At 44.2% G+C, this 20,298-nt stretch overlaps 1 protein-coding gene across 1 annotated transcript in view; it reads right to left on the reverse strand.

Moving 5' to 3' along the window:
• Positions 1-20,298, reverse strand: part of Fbn1 (fibrillin 1) — a 210,668-nt gene that overhangs the window by 109,357 nt on the left and 81,013 nt on the right. The window contains exons 7-8 of the mRNA XM_075962017.1: positions 7,054-7,251; positions 3,866-3,991 (exon numbers count right to left, since the gene is read on the reverse strand). Of these exons, the coding sequence (XP_075818132.1) occupies positions 3,866-3,991; positions 7,054-7,251 (324 nt within the window). The remainder of the gene's footprint in view (positions 1-3,865; positions 3,992-7,053; positions 7,252-20,298) is intronic.

A 20,298-nucleotide genomic window follows, 5' to 3' on the forward strand; every position in this document is an offset into this window, starting at 1 on the left:
AACTGAAAAGGGCCTCTATCAGCTTGTTGGCGGAGCTGACACCTGATGTAACTAAGACCATAAAGAGAAGTAGGGCTTTAATAAGTCCGGGCCCAGGCCCACCTTACTCACAAGGCTCTTTAGTCTGTACCACACTACTGCATTAACTGTGCAAGGGGATAGCTCCACTGGGTGGAAAGGTGAGCACAGCCACCAGGAGTTCCACCTGTGGTTATGGGTCGAATAGCCCCAGGGATGCTCATTGGTGCCCAAGATGACAGGAAGTCCAAAAGCAAGTAGCCATTAGGTAACTATGGTGTGACTGTCATAAAGAGAAGTCCCAAGCATTTTAACACACATGTCAGGGAGTGTATAGATGTTAAGAACCACATGGTTAAAATTCTTTTGCATAGAGCCGTGCTCTTAGGGTTGCTGGAGACTGGGCTGATGATAATCTAAATCCCCAAACATTAAAGGTTAATCATTAATTCAAGGGACTCCTTTCAGAAATAAGACTTAATCCCTTAACTACATTTTTTTGTTTCTTAATTTCCTCCCACAGTAACCAATGCACATATAGGCTGGGTTTCCAGAAGGGGGAGATGGGCCTGCTCCTGCAGCACACAGCTCTTTCAGCTCCGCAGTCTTCAGAGACGCTAGCAAGAAGGTGCCTGTGAGCTCTGATCCCCTCACCCAAATCACAGCTATAAATCTTGATCTTTGACGTTTACAAATGTTTAAAATCTAATATTGAATAGCTATGGCTTATTAATTTGCATTTTAACTCTCTAAAGTGTATTTATTAAGCCTTATGCTAGTGTTTTATTAGGGCTTAGAAAGATATAAGAAGGGGAGAATTCTGAAGAGGAAACTCTCATGAAAAGCTTTCAAATAAAGTCACCCTGCAGTGGAGCGCTGGTAGCAGGCATCTTGGGAATTTGCTAACACCCTCTGGCCTGAAGTGGCTTTATTATTTTTAAGGTACTATAAGAACTGCATGATTTCTTCAGTTCTAAGTCGAGGGAAAGCACAGTTTAAAGGCTGGCCACAGTGCCAGGGCCATGCTCAGCAGGTAAGGGCATTTACTGCCAAGCCTGAGACTGAACCCCAGGACCCACACAATGGAAGGCAAGAGCCTATTCCTGTCTACTCCTCAGACCTCCACATGTGCGCCACGGGTACAGGACACATACATACATGTAACCCTTTCCTCCTCTTAAGCTGATGGCCTCGGGTGTCTTGTCATAAGTAATGAAAAGCTGAATCACACACATGGGCACAGAATGAAGGAGTTATTAGGCAGGCCCGCTTCCCTAGCCCCTACAGGGTCTCTTTTCCTCTTCATGGCTGTGACCTAGATCTGCTAGGCTCCCTCCCTTGACCACAGAGGGCAGCCTGTGCCCAAACAGTGCCATTCCCCTGGTGTGCTGCCCTAACTGAAACACAGTAAAAGGGCTGAAAGAAGGAATCCAGCTTGCAGAGAGTTCTGGGAAGACTTTCTGATGACGTTTCTACCTGGGCCAAGATAGGTCAACAATGTTCCAACCAGTCCCAGGTCAGAGCACAGGGGTACTAACAAGAAAATATCCTATCTGATGCCAATTTGCATAGAAAAGAATAGAGACAGGAAAAAGCACACCTAATTTAATGTAACTGTGGATGGCAGAGGAAAGACGAGTTAGTCAAAGGGGTCTGTTCTCTGTCTGGCTTCAGATTCCAACGTGCACTCGAGAATCTGGTTTTGTTGTCAGAAATATTAAATAATTCTCGGGTTGAATTTTTAATCCATTAGATATATCACAAAGTAGTTTTTTTAAAGCATTAATAAAAAGATCTGAGTTCCTTGTTTTTGTTTTTATTTTTAAGTGTGAACATTACATCTGTATCTTCTACATGATACACACCCGTGGACTATTCCTGACTGCTAACTGTTTTATTCAAGCAAAAAGCAAAAGGCAGAAAATTAGTTTTTACTTGGGCTGGAAGTCACTGTGGTTCTAGAAGACAAAACACAGGCTAGACAGGCCAGATGGTCTCCCCTGCCCTAAACCTTAAAGCTGACTATATATAGTATATAGTTGCTCAGTATTGTAAGCTGAGAAAGGCTTAAAAATGTTAGACATAGCCCATTGTTGAAATGGATTCTACATGCAAGAAACCTCAATACACTGTCACGAAGGACACCCGTAAGAACGACTGAGTATCCATGCCCAACTATTTTTAAATAGTTCTAAGTATTAGGAATTAGAATGAAAGCTCAGCACGGTGGTCCGTATCTTTAGTCCCAGCACCTAGAAGGTAGACGCCAGTTTGAGGCTAGCCTGGTCTACATAGCAGGTTCCAGGCCAGTCAGGGCTACAGAGTAAGTGTGTGTGTGTGTGTGTGTGTGTGTGTGTGAGAGAGAGAGAGAGAGAGAGAGAGAGAGAGAGAGAGAGAGAGAGAGAGAGAGAGAGAGAGAAAGAGAGAGAGAGAGAGAGAGAGAGAGATATCAGAGATAATAGTTCTCATCTAGGAAAAAGTGTCAATATAATCCACTCAGTTAGCACCAGAGTCCAAAGGAAGCCCTGCAGCTGCCTGCATGACCTCACTCAACACAGAGAAAAGTGGAGCAGGCCTTTGCCCTGTCAACACCAACACTCTCCAGTGTGTGATTACATCTACAGTTTCTCAAACCCATTCCCCTAGAGAAAATCACCATTACTATTCTTTAAAACATGATATGATTTTATGAAGCCTGATCTCCATGAGATAGGAACTAAACTGTCTCATGGCTCCATAGTTGAAATAACTGAGGATAACATACTTGATTGCAGCAGCAATTATAAATGATGTCAATTAATATTTAAAAAAAAATCACCCTAACCCACAAAGGCAATTCTATGACAACTAAGTAGTTCCATTCTGGGGGAGCAACATTAAAGTCTGGCCACAGTTTATTGATCGTACGTCGCATCAGAAGCTGTCTTCTGCTGCTTTGACACACAAGGAGGCTAGAAACCCAAGGGAAATCTACTTTGAGTGATGTTTCTCTTCTGGAGCCTAAGACGGTAAATAACACGTGTTCAACAAAAACCACAGGCTTCGACGTGAACCCTCAGGCCACACCTGGTGGGAGGAGAGGCTAATGGAAGACCAGCTGTCTCTGAGCTTGCTACAAGATGAATCTTTGATTGTTGCTCCAAGGCTTTCCGACCGTACTCCTCCAGGAACTCAGCGCTGTCTACGTATGTTTTGGATGCTTTCATCTCAAAAGCAAACCACTGCACTGGAAGCCAGCCCACTTCTGCATGCAACAGTAGTGGCAGACACCAACATGTCGCCTGTGTATACGCTGTAGAACCCTGCTCTAAACACGAATAGGGAATTCTACTTCAGGTCACGTCTTTTGCTTGGTGAACATTAGAAAGCTTTCCGTTCGGTAGACAATATGTTGTGGTCCAGAAAAGAAAATCCTAAGTTCTAACTAGGAGCACCAGTATTAATGTTAATATGTCAACCCCCCACTCAAAAGTCCACATTTTAGCTAGAAAATATCAGCGGTATAACTTTGAATGGTATCTAATGATCAAATTTAAATTTATGCCTTTAGAACTATAATAAAACATGCATCTTGAACATTTTAAACCAAATATCAGCCTAAAATATTTCATGTTTTAATATTTAATTTGATTCATATGGGCCTCTTCTTTAGTGTCTATAAAAGTAGAACAAGCTGCAGGAGCTGTTCTGGGTCCAGAGGCATATGATTCCTGCCGGACGGTTATACTTACACTCTCATGGGGAAGACAGACAGGTCTTGGGTGTAATCTGTAAACAAGCTTGCTGCTGATGCCATCTTGTTTGCCCTCCCCCGTCCCCTGTATCTGCAAAGCATGAGCTTGCTTACCTTCACATTTTTGTGACACTTCATTAAATTTGTGTCCAGCAGGGCATTTGCACTCGAAAGACCCAACAGTGTTAATGCAATTTCCTCCTTGACACAGCCCGGGGATAGCCTGGCACTCGTCCACATCTGTCAGATTTGGGAAAAGAAAAAGACTCATTGCAGAAGAAAGATTAACAGTTTATCACAATTATATTACCATATGTATGCCAAGGCATCCATCATAGCTTTCAGAATATGATGATTGCAACTGTTATGAATATATTATGTAAAATAACTAGGTTATTAACATAGGTTGGTCAATAACACTCAACAAGGAGCCCTGCCTCCCTGCAAGCAGAGGAGATTATTTCTATTAATTTTGGAACTTTATTATGCACAGCAAAGTAGACTATATAATGATGGAAATGGCCATTTTTACTGTGTCATTTTTAGCTTCAGATTGTCAATAATAATTAAATTATCTAAGGTATGCTTCAAAGACATGCGATACATGTCTATAAAAGTTATCTTTAAGTGTTACATTGAATGACAAAGGTAACATAAAATTCACTTGAGACCCAGAGGTCGCCGCACAATAGCTAGTGTCTTCACACCTATGTGCCTTTTGCCTTCTGGAAAACTGTCTTGTGCAGGAAATTTTCATCAGGGCTGGAAAGGAGAACTGTGCTGGATAACGTGTGGGCTCTTCAATCAGAGCAGACACCAGGAAGGACCTTTCAAAGCCCAAGTCACATTCCTTCCTTTACTGCTAAGTCAGAGAAAGTCCATGCCTTCCACTATCTTCTCTCAACTCCCGCTTTCCCCCTCTTCCCCAGGTTCCCTCCGATACACCATGGATGTGCAACCTCAGAGTTGTATAATTGTGGCCCCTGTTTCTGGCACATTCTCCCTGTCAGAACTTCATGGTTCATCCTGACTCATCTCTTAGTCTCTGTCCTGACACCACTTTGCTCCAGCTAGTGTCTAGCAACACCTGGCCCTGGTTTTCAACACTGACATCCTAATCTCTTTTGCTGTTCAACAGCATAGGCTTCCTCGCAGCAGGCACTCGGTCCATCTTGCTCAGTGTTCTATCGGGAACCTAGAGACTAAGCTCGGGTACTATAGATAGTCCCAAATTATCCTTTCCAACAGAAACCTCCTCCTCCTCCATGATGCTGGCTGCCTGGATTCCACTGTGAAGACAGTGTATACCGGGCATTCTCTCTATTTCTTCATTCAGAATGCAGGAAATCCTGATTTGCTAAATGGGAGCCTGAAGTTTCTTCCTCTTGGGCTCTGTCACAGACATCTGTGAATGCAGCACCCTCTTTAGGTCCTGATGCTGGGGGAAGCGACTACACAAGTGCCATTTGCACGTCTATCCTATGCTGCTGGGAAACCTCATCCACAGTAAAGAGGAAACTAGAGGGGAAATATATATGTGGGTATAAAAGCACCACTATTTTAATGGAATATCCTGACCCACAAACGAGTAACTATATTGAAACAATTGGATTATATTTTCCAGCCAGTTTCATTTTTATCTTTGATGAGGATTTTCTGAACGTTTATTAAAATGAAATCAAACTTTACAGTCAGACAGACAAGTCGAGATATTCTTGTTGATCCCGAGTTTTGGTCAACAGGGAGTGTGTATGAGGGCAGTTCCCCACTCACCATGTGCTGCCAGGCCTTTGTCAACCTACAGCCCACAGCCTCCATCCGGCCCAAGGGCTAGAAACACAGCAAGAAGACACCCTGGCCACATACAACATTCTGAGAACCTCTCCCAGCAAAAGAAGAAATTCCTTTTGCAAGTGATCATATAAGCTGCTATTTTGAAGTCATGGATTTTCACCAAGCTATATTGACACCTTAGATGTTGAAGAACAGTCATAAGGGGACAGGAAGCAACCTTGGGGGAAATCCAGACTGTAGGAGACTGATAGGCTGAGGAGAATCCCCCTTCCCTGTCCTCTCCTTCCCCTTCCCTTACTTCTGTTGGCACCCAAACCTCTGACCATCAGCTCACTGACAGGAAGCCGGGAACTGGAGGCCTTCCTCCCTAGTCACTGCCAACAATTCATGGGCATCAGCAACTTCAAAACACAATGACCAACAACTTCCTCAAAACTCAAGGAGTCTTTCTAAGAATGAGAGAAATACGAGTTCAAAGGAGAGGCTTACTCCTAGCAGTCGTTGCGATTCTAGGATTTTAAAAACTAGGATTTTAAAACCTCTTCTGGCTGCTCCTACCATTGAGAGGACACTCAAGGGCATCCAGAGGAGGGGTGCCTGGGAGCCAGGCACATCCAATTTAGTACAGCCCTCAGCATCGCTCAAATCCTGTTTCCCTGTGTCCTCACCTTCAGGATGAACATGTGGGACAGAGCCAACTATTACCTACTTCCCTAGGAAAAGCTCCCCCCCCCTTTTTTAATTTTAGGAAAATATTGCAGTTATCTTTAAAGAAAAAAAAAGCACTGCAGACGTCTAAAGAAAGCAGAGCTAGCCCGGGAGATTTTGGGCCCATCAGTTTAGTGTGGAGTGGCCTCTGCTCACTTCCTCCTCTTTCCTGCCAGACATCCAGACAATGAAAGAATTTACACAGCTGGGGGAACAGAGTCCCGGCCAAAACCAGGATTCTAGGGGAGGGCAGAAGAGTGCTAAGGCAACATCTGGGGGTATTTAAAACAGTGAAACCAATTCTAATTTATTTCTGACTTGTTAGGAAAAAAAAAAGAAGCATAATGTAGCATGTCGAATGTCCAGAGGAGCAATTTTCTCCAGGTCAGTTAAGTACAACCTCGAGCTCGGGACTCAGAGTTTCAAGTGAAGAGAAAACAACAACCACTACCTTGTTCGCTATGTTCCTACACGGCACCGCCATCAGGCCCGGCATCGCCCCCACACAGTTGCTACTCCTGTGTCAGATGTACACGGAACCACTCCTGGGCCAGAGGGGCCGCTGGCAAGGCAGACTCAGCCAACCTTCCTGGCTCTAAGCACTATGCTACTGAGGCCTCAGCTGGACCCTCAGGCAGGGGACGGGGTCTTCTCAGCACTGGCCTGCACCCCCAGGTAGGGGGCGGGGCCTTCTCAGCAGCTGGCCTGCACCCCACCCCAGGCAGGAGAGAGGGCATTTTTCACAGCTAGAGAACCCTCCAGTGAACAGGATGCATTCGCTGTTCTTCCTGTTGCCTTACCTTGACAAGCTCCTGTGCGGATGTTGGGGATGAAGCCACGGCGGCAGGGGTGAGGCTGGGCAGGACACATCTCGCAGGGGTGGCCCCAGGCTCGGCCCACTGTGGCACAGCAGAGTGTTTTGGTGCAGACAATCCCGCTGAGCTGTCCCTGGCACATCTGATTGCTGACCACAGTAAAACACGGGCCTGTTCTGTAATCTGAAAACAAAGAATAAGACTCGGGTCAACGTCCAGGAGACCAAGGACCAGCACACAAAAGGGCAGCTCTTCCCCATCCTGCTCAGCTCCAAGCTCCAACACAAACTTCCAGCAGCTCCACACAACTGACTCTGTGAAGTCTGAGGGGATCGCTGCACATCTAAATCCTTTTTCCTCACCTACAAAGGGGAGTAAGATGTTGGGTCCTGTCCACTTTGATGATGCCTTTGTTAGAGGCAGACGAATTTAGGGAAATTCTTTATAACCCCGTACACTGAGGCAAATACAGTATTCTGGCATTACTATCTAATCACTCAGTCTAGAAAATCTATATTCTAGATGTATCTATATTCCATCAGCCCCTTCATGTACCACAGGTACTTAGTGAAATGAAAGCCATGTGTCCAAGAAACATCCGAACTCCCATGGTCATTGGTGTTTCCCATAACTGCTGAGAACTGTAACAACCCATGTGTCTGTGAGCTGATGAGTGGATAAAGTAGCTGTGGTACATCTACGCCATCATGTGTCATTCAGTCCTGAAAAGGATGAAATCCTGTCCTTAGAAACAGCAGGGACGAAAATGCGGATGGTCATACTCAACTAATTGAGGCAGCGCAGAGAGACAAGACCCACAGCCTGCCATTGGTACGTGGGTTTTTAAAAGTTATCACAGAAAAGCTGGGAGTGGAGTGGTGGTTCCCAAAGTCTTGGCGAAGTAGGGGGAAAGAAGGAGAGGGGTCGAAGTCGTCATTTAGGACCAATTACAGTCAGTCCACTAGTTGGCTGCAGGCCACAACAATACACGTCAAAATCTAGATAAAGGACATTGGAAGTTTCTGTCAAAAAAGAAATGCTAAATGCAGACATGTTTTAAGTGGTTTAATTTTTTTTTTTACAAAATTTGTGTGTGAGGTGGGGAGGGGGACTCTCATGCCATGGCATGCACGTGGGGGACAGAGAAGCTGTGGGAGCCTGTTGTCTCCTTCCAGCCTGTCCATCCCTGGGGTCACATGGAGGTTATCAGACTTGGCAGCAGGTACCTTTGCCCATTGAGATCCACTTTCCCCTGTCTGAACTGATATGATGTTACAGTACGGGTACATAGGATTTCACTCTACTGGCTTTTTCAATCTGCATGCAGCTGAATTCTAAATATACTCTGATAATGCAATGTGCTGGATTTCTTCAAAGCTTGTCATCTTCTGTCACTACTAAGTTTAAAATGGATTCAAAAATTTACCACTGATCTACTGACTAAAATCTTAGCCTTCATTTTGTTCTCCCGAAGAAAAGGTCACTGGACTCTGTGGTAGACTGATGGAAAACCACTCGCATGCAATAATGAGACACTGAAATCTTTACAAAATTGGCCCCATGGATATTTAATAAATACTTCTCATCATTTAAAAAACAGGATTTTCATATATGTGTATTTTATTCCCCGTTTATTCCATTATTCTTCTTGTTCTCTTGTTCATGTATCTACATGCTCTACATCTAAGAGAGAAAACACGTAATCGCTGTCTGAGCCTAGGCTATTTTGCGGTCATAAGATCTCCAGCTCCATCCATTTTCCTGAAAATGACGTAATTTTGTTCTTCTTTATGGCTGGATAATACTCTACTGTTCATATATACACATTACTTGATCTGTAGGCTGATTCCGCAGGTCGACTATTTGATAAAGACAGTGTGCGGGTGTCTTTGCGGTGCCCTCACTTAGACCTTGTTGGCTCTTTACCCAGGAGTGGTACAGCCCGACACTCTGTTTTCAGCTGGACAAGGCAGCTTTGTGAGCATTTCCACAGTGACTGTGTTTGTTTACATTCTACCAGCAGCATGTAAAGGTTCCTTCCCTCTGCATCCTCGCCAGTCTCCTTTGCTGTTTCCTCAGGAACAGCCATTCCGACTGGGGCGAGATGGATTAGCCGTGTTGTAGTCTAGAGCTGCATTTTGCTGGCGGCTAAAGAATTTGTAACTTGATTTTTCAATGTATTTGTTTGCTACTTGTTTTTCTTTTGAAAGTTGTCTGATCGGTTAATTTGCTTCTTTATTGATGGAATGATTTGGCATTTTTGGTGTTTAGTTTTTTGAATTCTTTATATATCATGGATATCAATTCCCTGCCGGCTGTCTCTTAACTCTGTTAATTTTTCTTTTATAATTTAATATTTTATTATGTACTTTTACTCAAAATGAAGAAATTACTTTAGACGACTAGGAAAGGCAAAGACACATAAACAAGAAATCTAACAACATACAAACTCTTGATTATATATGATCACATTATACATAATCTATAATGTGTGTATTACCTAAGCCACAACATAATGATTACATGATTATACTCTTGTTTGCAAGATAGAATTTTGGTTTTCTTCCAGGAAATGTTAGCCAAAATATTTTTCCAAGAAATTATTATTCCAAAATATGAGTTTTAGTGTTGCCTAATTTCCATCAATGATGTAATTTATTCAATCAGTTTCTTACTATGTATCATCGAAATCACTTCCAATTCTTCATTATTATACATAGTGTTAGATGTGGTTAGCTCATGCAAAAGCCTTATTTTATGTGTCTTAAACCAAGGCCAGAGTCACAGTATTTCTATGTGATGTAAGGAGGCAGACAATGCAGGCCCGTCTCCTCTTTCCTGCTAATTCACCGAGGCAAGTACAAATGCTGGGGCCAAACAGATTTGCATTAGCATGCCATTTTCAATATTTTTTGCAAAAGCATAATGGACTGTGGATTTCAGCTAACGAGCCTCCCAACATCACTGCTCGGATCTGAGCTCCTTTCAGTAATACTCTACGGAGTATCATATACATGGGCGAGCAGGCATCCAGAGGACACGAACAAGCGTTTTGTGGAGAGCATCAGCGAAGGCCAGGAACATCACACGATGCCAAGAAAAGTCCACGTCAGCCCTGCACAACACTGGTCCCAGATCTCAGATGCGAATTCCCTCTGAGAAGCTCCTAACAAAAAGAACTTTTTACAACTTTTCCAGAGTCAACACGAAATATGAAATACAGGGAATGGTACGGAATACAGGGAACAGCAGGAAATACAGGGAACAGCAGGAAATACGGGGAACAGCAGGAAATACAGGGGACAGCAGGAAATACGAACAGCAGGAAATACAGGGAACAGCAGAAATCATGGGAAACAGTAGAAAATACAGGGAACAGCAGGAAATACGGGGAAGAGTAGAGATGATGCCGGTCAGTTCCCACAATGTCCCTTAGACAACTCTGCAATCCACATATAGGCCCATGCTAGACAGAGACTGTGTGTCATCAATGCTGTTGTGATAGCTTACTGTTGTCCTCCACAGAAATGCTTATTCTTAGCAAGTAAAACACGTTAGTAGATTTTCTACTTGCATACCACCTCACAATCATGAGATCCTCATGAACTAGGGCACCAGGCCAGCCCTTTCCAAAGTTAAAATGCAGAGTTGGTTGTTACCAACACGCTCACTCTAGATTGCCTCCCTCTGGGACGTCTTGCTGGTATGTGACCTGCTGTTGAGTGCGTAGCTCAAGGGCCGCCCGCGAGTCTCATTACTTTAGCTCTAGGACTGAGGGGGGTTTTAATTTTTTTCCCACTAGAAAGAAGGCCCGGAAGTTAAGAGCATGGCTCTTGCAGAGGACCCCAGTTCAATTTCCAGGTCCAAAGACTCTTGACCCAAATCCAGTGGCTCCCAATTATCTGCAGCTCCAGCTCCAGGGGCATCTGATGCCTCGGGCCTCAGCGGACAGCTGCACTCATGGGCACATACCCACACTCATAGAGACAAGTCTACAAATAAAAGTGATTTAAAATCTTATTAGATTTATTGGAGGAGGGGGATATGGTGCGGGCGCCACCATGCGTACATGTGGAGATCAGACATCTTGGGGGCATTAGTTCTCATCTACCATGTGGCTCCTAGAGACTGAACTCAGGTCATCAGACTTGGTGCAAGCACCTTTACCCACTGAGCCACCTTGCCTAGGCTTCAGTTCTGGACATACAGCCATGGTCTCTGATGCTCGGCTCACTCCCAGCCCAGCAGTTCTGAACGCTTAGACTGCAGGATTAGTTCTCTTTCCGTCATAATCAGACTTCACCCTGATGCAAACTCATCACTGACAGGCGAAGTGTTCCTGTGGTCGGTAAATTCTTGTCGCTCATGCCCAGCCACTGAACCACAAGCTACAGAGAATCAGAAGGATGTAATTTTGGGTACCAGGCTCCAATTATTTAAAACCCTTCCTTTCATAAAAATTATATAGAGAAGATTAAGATATCAATTTATTCCTGACAGAGAAGTCAAACCAAGCATGTTCCTCCCAGGAATGCTGACCAATTGGAGTGGGGGGGGTGGTCAGAAAGTTTCTAACCTAGAGAAAATGACAGGAGGAAAGGCCCCAGGATTGCAAGCAGAAGCAGCTTCACTGCTACTGTTGCTGTTTCCTATTGCAGCCACGCATCCTTGGACATCACAGATCACTTAAGAAGCGTCTGCAAACTCACCAAGGCCAGCTGGCCGGGGTCTGGAAAAGCCTGGGATAAAACCGGACTCTCTGAACATAGCGGACAATGAGGACTACTGAGAACTCAAGAACAATGGCAATGGGTTTCTGATCCTACTGCACGCACTGGCTTTGTGGGAGCCTAGGCAGTTTGGATGCTCAACTTACTAGACCTGGATGGAGGTGGGGGTTCCTTGGACTTCCCACAGGACAGGGAACCCTGATTGCTTTTCGGGCTGGGGGGGGAGACTTAATTGGGGGAGGGGGAGGGAAATGGGAGGCGGTGGCGGGGAAGAGACAGAAATCTTTAATAAATAAATAAATTTAAAAAAAAAGAAGAAAAAAAAACAAAAAAAAAGAACAATATGTTTTTCTGAAACCTGAGTCACTGCAAACAAAAAACAAAAAACAAAAAAAAAAAAAAAAAAAAGAAGCGTCTGCAAATTGCTGGTGCCAGGAGCCCTGCCCCTGTTCCAACCAGTCTCACCTTGGACTCTTATTCTACAAGGTGTGTCATGGGATATTTTGTCATTAAACTGTTCCTAGAAATGAGATGTTCGGTAGTAGGCTATATTAACACAGAATCAAATAAAAAATAAAGGCCTATGCTATCAAAGAAGTCATAAAAATATACTGACTAAAAACATCCCTCTGCAGATCCACCCATTATGAGGCAGCAGTAGTCGGCTTTAGAGAGACAGCAGAATGGTGGTTGCCCAGAATGTGGGGAAGGAAGGAAAAGAGGGTTTGTGTTTAGTGAGTACAGAGTGTCAGTCTGGGAAAATACCAAACAGTTCTTGGTGGAGATCACCTTCATGGGTGGATGATACCAATTTCAGAAGGCATGGGTAATTAAACAAAATACCCAGTGCCAATTATGGGATACTTCCTTATGAACTTGTTGGTCAGGAAGGCCCCAAAGGCTCCCAGAACACGGCCTATTGCCTTCGGTCTTGGATGACCACCAGCACTTAATGGTGAGATCTTATTGCTGAAGACATCACGTAGCTTGGTTAGAAGACAGAGGGTAGTCAAGCCTCAGCTGAAGGGGAAGCTTCCTTGCTGACACATGCCTTGCTTTCCTAAGCTGGAATGTGCTACCCAGGCAGCTGGGGGAGAGACGTCATCAACACCTTCCCCCAGGTGTGAACTCTTCCTGCCAGGTCTGACGTGCACGCTGGTGCAATAGTGGCAGGACCGTTGCAGTCATAACCAGACGCTTGCTGACTGCATCTGAGGTCCACTCCATAGGAGGAAGCTCATGCATAGAGCTGTGCACCTGGTAAAGGCTCATGATTTGGTCCCAGGCCGGAGGGGGCAAATCTATTGCTTTCATTTCACCAAATGGACATGTTATCAAACTGTCTCCTAAATATTCATGTGTACAGCCATACGAAACTTTGACTAGAGGCTTCCTTTTTTTTATGCAGAAATGGATGCAGAGGTTCATGGCTGTTCACAGTTCTAAGAACAAATGGCTGTTGAGTTCTCAGTCCCAAGAGGGATATCTGTGTCGTGAAAGGAGGGTTGGAAAGAATGTAAGGGCCAGATGATGGAGAGGAGGACTATGAGTCACCGTTTTCTGGGAATGGTGCGGTTGTGCAATCTTGAACTCACAGCCGCTGCAGTTGCCTGCACTGGGCCTGCACAGGACCAGACCTGTCAATATGGGACGATCTCATGGAACTCAGCCCCTCTCTGGGCAACTATTGGCTGTTGATAGCTTCTAAGAGAGTGGAAGCATTGTATTCAGTGGTGTAGCCATTGGGAGTTCCCCATGCTCAACACCATGCCCTCATGGCTGGCCCACAAAAACAAAGACCAAACAAAGGACATAGAAATGAGAGGGGGGTGAAAGTGGTGGGAGAGAGATATAAGGGGGTGGAGGGATGAGGACAACTAGAATGCATTACACATATGTACAGAACTGTCAAAAATGAATTTAACCTAAAAGAGAGGCTCTGAAGATGGACCGTGGTGATGGCCGCCCGACAAGGTGAATGGGCATGGATGGTGGTGATGGTGCCCGACGAAGTAAATTTATTGAAAGCCACCAAACTGCTGATCTAAAATGATCATATCAGTAAATTTTATTTTATGTGAATTTTAGAATAATAAAAATATCATGTTGTATACAACAAAGCATTTTTAAATGAATGCTTGGGTCTAAAGAGTAATCTTTAGAATCAAGGTTTCTCTATTTATTCAACAGTCTTTACAGGGGAGCTGAGCTGCATCAGTGAGGAGGGCAGTGAAGTCGCTGGACACATGGAGTTTCCAGTCCACTAAAGGAGGAGGTCAAGAAATAGGTAAATATATTAAATCATTTCAGAGCCAGCAATATTGGTACTTGTTGTGCAAGCCTAGTGACCCGAGTTCAATTTCTGGAACCCCCATAAAGGTGGAAGGAGATCAACCCCATGGGATTTTTCTTTGTCTCCATATGTATGCCATGACACATGCATCTCCCCATATAACACATATATATCATACACACACACATATCATACACACACATACATCATACACAGACATACATCGCACACAAACACACAGTATAATAGTGAATATCATAATTCTAAAAATTATAAACTAATTCCAGACATGAAGCTGTGTTGTAGTCTAGAAATGTCTGCTGCAGCAGAGGAACTAGGGATGGTCATCTCGGTGAGATGTCCAACAGAGACTGAGAGAAGGCAACAAAGGAAACAGGCCTAGAGAATAAGAACAGCTGCCCACCACACAGCACAGGGTTCCCAGGCAGTAGCCACAGTGAGAGTGGTGGCCCTGAGCTGGGGAGGCAGCCTGGCTTCACCCGTGATAAGAGGCAGCTTGACCAGAACAGACGCTAAGGGGACACCATGATGTCACATTAGGCAGGAACCAAGTTTCACAGGAGGCTCCAGGCCGCAGTGGGGAGTTTGGATTTATCTCTAAGTTGGCAGAACGTCACCACTAGACTTTATTTTAAAGGGGGGCTGTCTAGTGGGCTCCCTCATGGAAACAGGAAGCCTTGCAAGGCGACCACTGAAGGACTTGAGATAGGCAGGAAAGGCTGCGGATGGCAAATGTTCTTGGCCAACAGGATCAAGGATTCCAGTGGACTGGAAGTGAGAGATGAGGAATATGACAGTCAGATACTCTGGCCTTCCAGTGCAGTTATTAAAATGGAGAAAGTAAGATGCTAGGTTCTGGTAAAAGTAAGTACTCAACATTGTTCACTTTTGTGACAAAGGAGCTGTTATGGGTCGGCTGATTGGAGCTGAGAAGGCTGGCTCTGAGGGAAGGATGTGGAATGTAAATCCCGATGCTGTCAAGACCAAATAAAACCTGATTAAATCGGATCTTGACCTATATACTGTAACTGTCTCACTAAGTTTATTTTTCTGCTTTTCCTTTGAGTAAATAAACGTTTGCTCATGCCATAGATGTATGGTTGAGACTCTTCAAATCCATTTGGCCATTTCTCATGGAAACCTGAGTGTTAAGTACAGACCAGCGGTGTGGGAGGGAATCCTGGCGTTGTGGGAGGGACGAACTGCCTCCAGAGCAATTTCCCTGCAGCTTTCAACAATGACAGGCATGGGAATCCAAGAGCCCTAGGGTGCGAGCTGCCAGGCCAGCGTGAGCTCCGCAGTCAATGGATACACACCACATTTCTGTGCTATCATTAATCCTGAGAGGTCTAATAGAATGTGTAAATCAAGGATGAAAGTTCAGCCATTACCCATTGCACCTGAGAAATGTCTCATATAAATACGGACTTTCTGTAATATCAAGCCAGACCAAAGGCTGTGGGATCGTTTACATATACTGGTTGGCAAGCGTTATTTCTTGAGTTGGCATTTTACCAAATATGCACTTGCTTATGGAGTTCATAAGCTCCTCTCTCTCTCTCTCTCTCTCTCTCTCTCTCTCTCTCTCTCTCTCTCTCTCCCTCTCCCTCTCCCTCTCCCTCTCCCTCTCCCTCTCCCTCTCCCTCTCCCTCTCCCTCTCCCTCTCTCTCTCTCTCTCATTACTATACTATTAAGTAACTCTCAAGGCAGCTCCACTGGTCTCAGAACTTCTCTTTGGAAGTCAATGTCCAATGAAGGAAATTTCCTGACATTGTTTCCAGCTCAGGGCCTGGCACTGAACTCAGCGGAAGAAAGATGAGCTGGAAGAAAGGGCAGCATCACTCGGGACACCTGAGTGGACTGTGCAGGAGGGGACGTAGAAGGAATGGGACAAGCAACAGGCCCAAATCCAGCGATGCAGTTTCAGTTAGTTGGCAAGAAAGAAAGAAAGGAAGGAAGGAAGGAAGGAAGGAAGGAAGGAAGGAAGGAAGGAAGGAAGGAAGGAAGGAAGGAAGGAAGGAAGGGAAAACTCACCTCCCAAACACTACAAAAAATGATCTTAAGAAAGATCTACTCATGTTCAGTCACCAAAACTGGGTACGTGGACTTTCTCAAAGTCTGAACACAAGGAAACTCCAGTGGCTGGTGGTGGTGTTGCTTCACAACCAAAACACTTAACCACAGGTGCTTGAACTAGAATGTGTCACTACAGGATTGTCATGGCCTCCGTGAGGCCTCACTAGAAACAAACAAGTGTGATTTGGTTGTTAGTGATAACCGTTTTGAAGCAGAAATTACACAAAGTACCCGGCCCTCTGGAATTAGTCACTGTGTCATGGACATGGCTGATGATGGTCAGAAGGGGGCAAATACTAACAATAAATGGCATAGACAGAAGGGCCTGACTTGTGTCCCCATAGCCAGTAGGAGAATGGTGCATAGCTCAGAAACTTCTAGAAGTGAAAATACATGGGAGGAAAATGAATATGGTTAGAAAACAATGAGAGACCCCACTAGAAGTAGCCTAATATGTCTCAAGGGACAAGATGAAGACCATGATTCTCTCTACACAGACAAATGCCATGCCCAGACTTACCCAGAAAACTCTCTTTTCAGTGGACAAGTAGATAGATGATCCGCCAGCTAAACAATCCCTATCTCCCTGGCTACCTTCCATTTAGGAATGGACTTTTGCCCAGGACTGGCCAATAAGATGCAGGCAGAGGCCTAAAGAAGATAGAACCCAGGAATGTTTTTCCCTGTCTGATAAAAATGAGATAAGCCCATCTGCACTCCCCTGCCCTTGTCTCTTTCATCTCTCTAGAAGATATGGTGCCTGGGAGAACATGACCAACTTGAAGGTATGAGGACAAATGCTCATGTACTGGAACAATAAACAGAAAGAGAGGAACGCTTGGGTCCTCGATGGCATTTCTGAGCACCAGACCACTGCCTAGTGCCCTTCGCCTCCCTGTGCCCCTTCCCCTCAGCTGCCCCCCTTCCCTTTCCCTCCCTCTTCTTCCTTATTTCCTCCCTCCCTACCCCTTTCTTTCTTCTCCCTCCTTCTCCCCCTCCTTCTTCCTCCTCCTCCTCTTCTTCTTTTCTTCTTCCTCTCCTCTCCCCTCTCTCTCTCTCTCTCTCTCTCTCTCTCTCTCTCTCTCTCTCTCTCTCTCTCTCCCTCTGACTCAGAGCAAATACCCTACCACTGAGCTCCCTCTTAGCCTTTTAACCTTTTACACAAAATTAACTTTGCATCGCCTTGTCTGTTTAAATTGTGGCTGGGTTTTCTCAGTTTTTTCCTTCCATTCAAACTCATTTCTGACTGAGACCCCTGTATGTGGATTTTGCTGTACTTTTACATTACATATGAGGAGGATTCAAGAATGAGATGTTTCATTTCTGAGAGTTCTGTCTACTGTGAGTTTTCAAAGACTGAGAGCGAAAAGCAAAGGGAGAATCCCAAAACTTTCTCCACCGACTTGCATTTGGAGAATCAATGCTCTTTCTTGGCATCTGGAAAAGGTGGCTGATGTCGGGACGTGGTCTTGATAATGTACTTTAACATACTCCTCTCTGATATGCGCGAGCTTTGCAAGCTAAACCAACAGAAGAGTGATCATACTCCTCACTCCCACCAGCTCACTTTTTGCAAAATCAATCCCATTTTTGAAAATAAATTCTGTAATATCTCGGTCTACGTCTTGCCCATCCTATTTCCTAAATACTTGAGATATTTGGATGTGATATACTTATATAGTACCCCAATTGAAATAATAAATAACCTCACAAACCCCTTACCTGGCTTTCCAAATATTATGTATTTAATTTGGTGCCATTATAATGGTAAGGACCCAAACAAATAAAGAGGATGTACTGGAAAACCTGAAGCACTGGAGCTAGTCCCAAACAGTGTCCAAACTCAAACTGTACATCAGCAAGAAAGGGTTGAGAAGGGAGCAAAGGGTGATACAAATGTCTTCAGACATCCATGTATTGACGAGCCATGATGCCGAAAGGTACCTGTTACCACAGCAGTGACAAAGAAAATTATTCAGCCATGAAGTGGGGTTAAAGATACCTCCCATAAGCACAAACAGACCATGAAACAAATATACAAAACCCAAACTCTTAGCTATGGAGGTGTGTATATGACTAGATTTTTATTAGATTAGATTGATTATTAGATTTTTCTCTCCACTTCCTGCTCTTCACTGAGTATGAGAGGACCACCCCCACCCCCTTCAATTCCAGATGTTGTATTAATTGGAAAGGTTCATCCAGATCTCAGCAGGCCTTCTGATGACAAGTCTGACTGGAGAGAACTGCTGAGGGCTTTAACACAGGAAATGCCATAATTATGAGCTGTGTGTGCTTCTAATGTTTATGTATAAGACGAGCTTTGGATTGTCTCCCGTTAGAACTGGAAAGAAACACTGAAGGAGGCGACGGAATGGACATTTGTGAACAGAGTGCTGCCCCCCCCCCCCACAGTCTCACTTCATTCTCACAGCCCGTGGAGGAGACTCCTCCAATCCCACGACAGAGGAAACTGAGGCTCGGAGTTACACTGGAGAACTTGCCCAAGGTTACACTGAGAGCAAGCACCAGACTGAAAAATTTCAATTGGAAAGTTTCTGATTTTAAAAGCTACAATTTCCCTAGTACTTGTCTTTCTCAGAGAGATCAGGCTATATATACAAGGGCAAGTTAATGCAAGTGGGTTACTTTTTTCAGTTTTACCAAACAAATTCATGTATGTGGTATAGAAACCCAGATCTCTCAAATCTCCGAGCAAGCCCTGCTTGTTACTCCATCCCTCCTCTCCAGCTTCCCTTTTCCCTGCACCCAGGGAGTGAATCACAGCTCTCAGAACTATGGCAATGCTTGTATACAGCAGGCTGCTCACTCATGTCCTAAAGCTTCAGCACAGTGACAGCTGTTGTCTGCATGATAAACATTTGGAATCAGTTTGGTGCCATCTACAAAAAGGCAATGTTAAAATACAACAGAAGTTATGTCTTGAGGGAAGTAGGAGATGCAGCGGAGAAGCCAAGTACACGCAGCATGCCTTAATGTTCTAGCTCTTAGGCTGGGTTCATTTTTAAATATACTATATTAACATACATATGATGTATATCTTAATGTCAAATCATGTACTGCAAAACAAAAAAACCTTAAGAAACATGCATACAAACACGAAACATAATCAACACACATAGAAACCCATTTGTGTGCCATGAGAGACGGAGCACCTTTTGCACATATGTGATTGTGGGCAAACCATTTTCTGTCTGATCGTCATCTTTCTTAAACATGGATGACAGTCAAATATTTGTTAGAATTATATGAGACAATGTGCTAAGATATTAAAGGTAAGTCTTACTATTACATACTATCATAACATCTGAATAGAATCCATTGCCCCAAACCCATCATTTTATTGGTTTCTGAGGCACCAGATAATTGGTCATTATTAGCATACTCTCTACTACAAAGCCAGATTAAAAGTTACAAGGTAGAACCTACTCAAACATGGCAAGCAATGGGATGTACAAATTCCACATACTGTGACTGCATGCCTTTATTCTCTTCTGTCCCTCTCTCATGTGTCCTCCTTGATCCAAGACTGAACGGTCCCACCATGATCTCTGCCAACCTGGTTGCTTGTCACTGAGGAGCACACCTCTCTCACTCAGTGAGAGCTTCTCGATTGGTAATCTACACCTACAGACTCATTCACTCAGCCCACACAGGGCAGCAATCTGGGTAGGTACAGTCTGGCACTGGCATTGCTTAAATGACCTATGAACAGGTCTGGCTTGCCTCATTCCAGAATTCCCTTCTCTTTTCCAAAGCCTTTTTCATCTTTCAAGACTAAATTTAAACATGACATTTTAGGAGCAACCTGTTCAATCTGATGCTCAAGGAAGATGAACCTCTCATCTTCTGAGCTTCCACACTGTACCTTGTAACTGTACTTATGCACAGAATCATACCACCTTGCCTTGTGGTACAAAGTAAAGAGTATAGATCATAGCCTACTGGGTACCAAATTCCCTAGAAGGAGAAAAAGCCTCTTGTTTATCTCTTGACTTTTATGCTCTATTTTCAATTGCAAAGAACAAGAGACACTCAATAAATGTTTGCTGAATCAAACATATATTAACTGGGTACAGAATTAGTTCT

Source organism: Microtus pennsylvanicus, chromosome 2 (assembly GCF_037038515.1).
Source record: "Microtus pennsylvanicus isolate mMicPen1 chromosome 2, mMicPen1.hap1, whole genome shotgun sequence".
NCBI lineage: Eukaryota > Metazoa > Chordata > Mammalia > Rodentia > Cricetidae > Microtus > Microtus pennsylvanicus.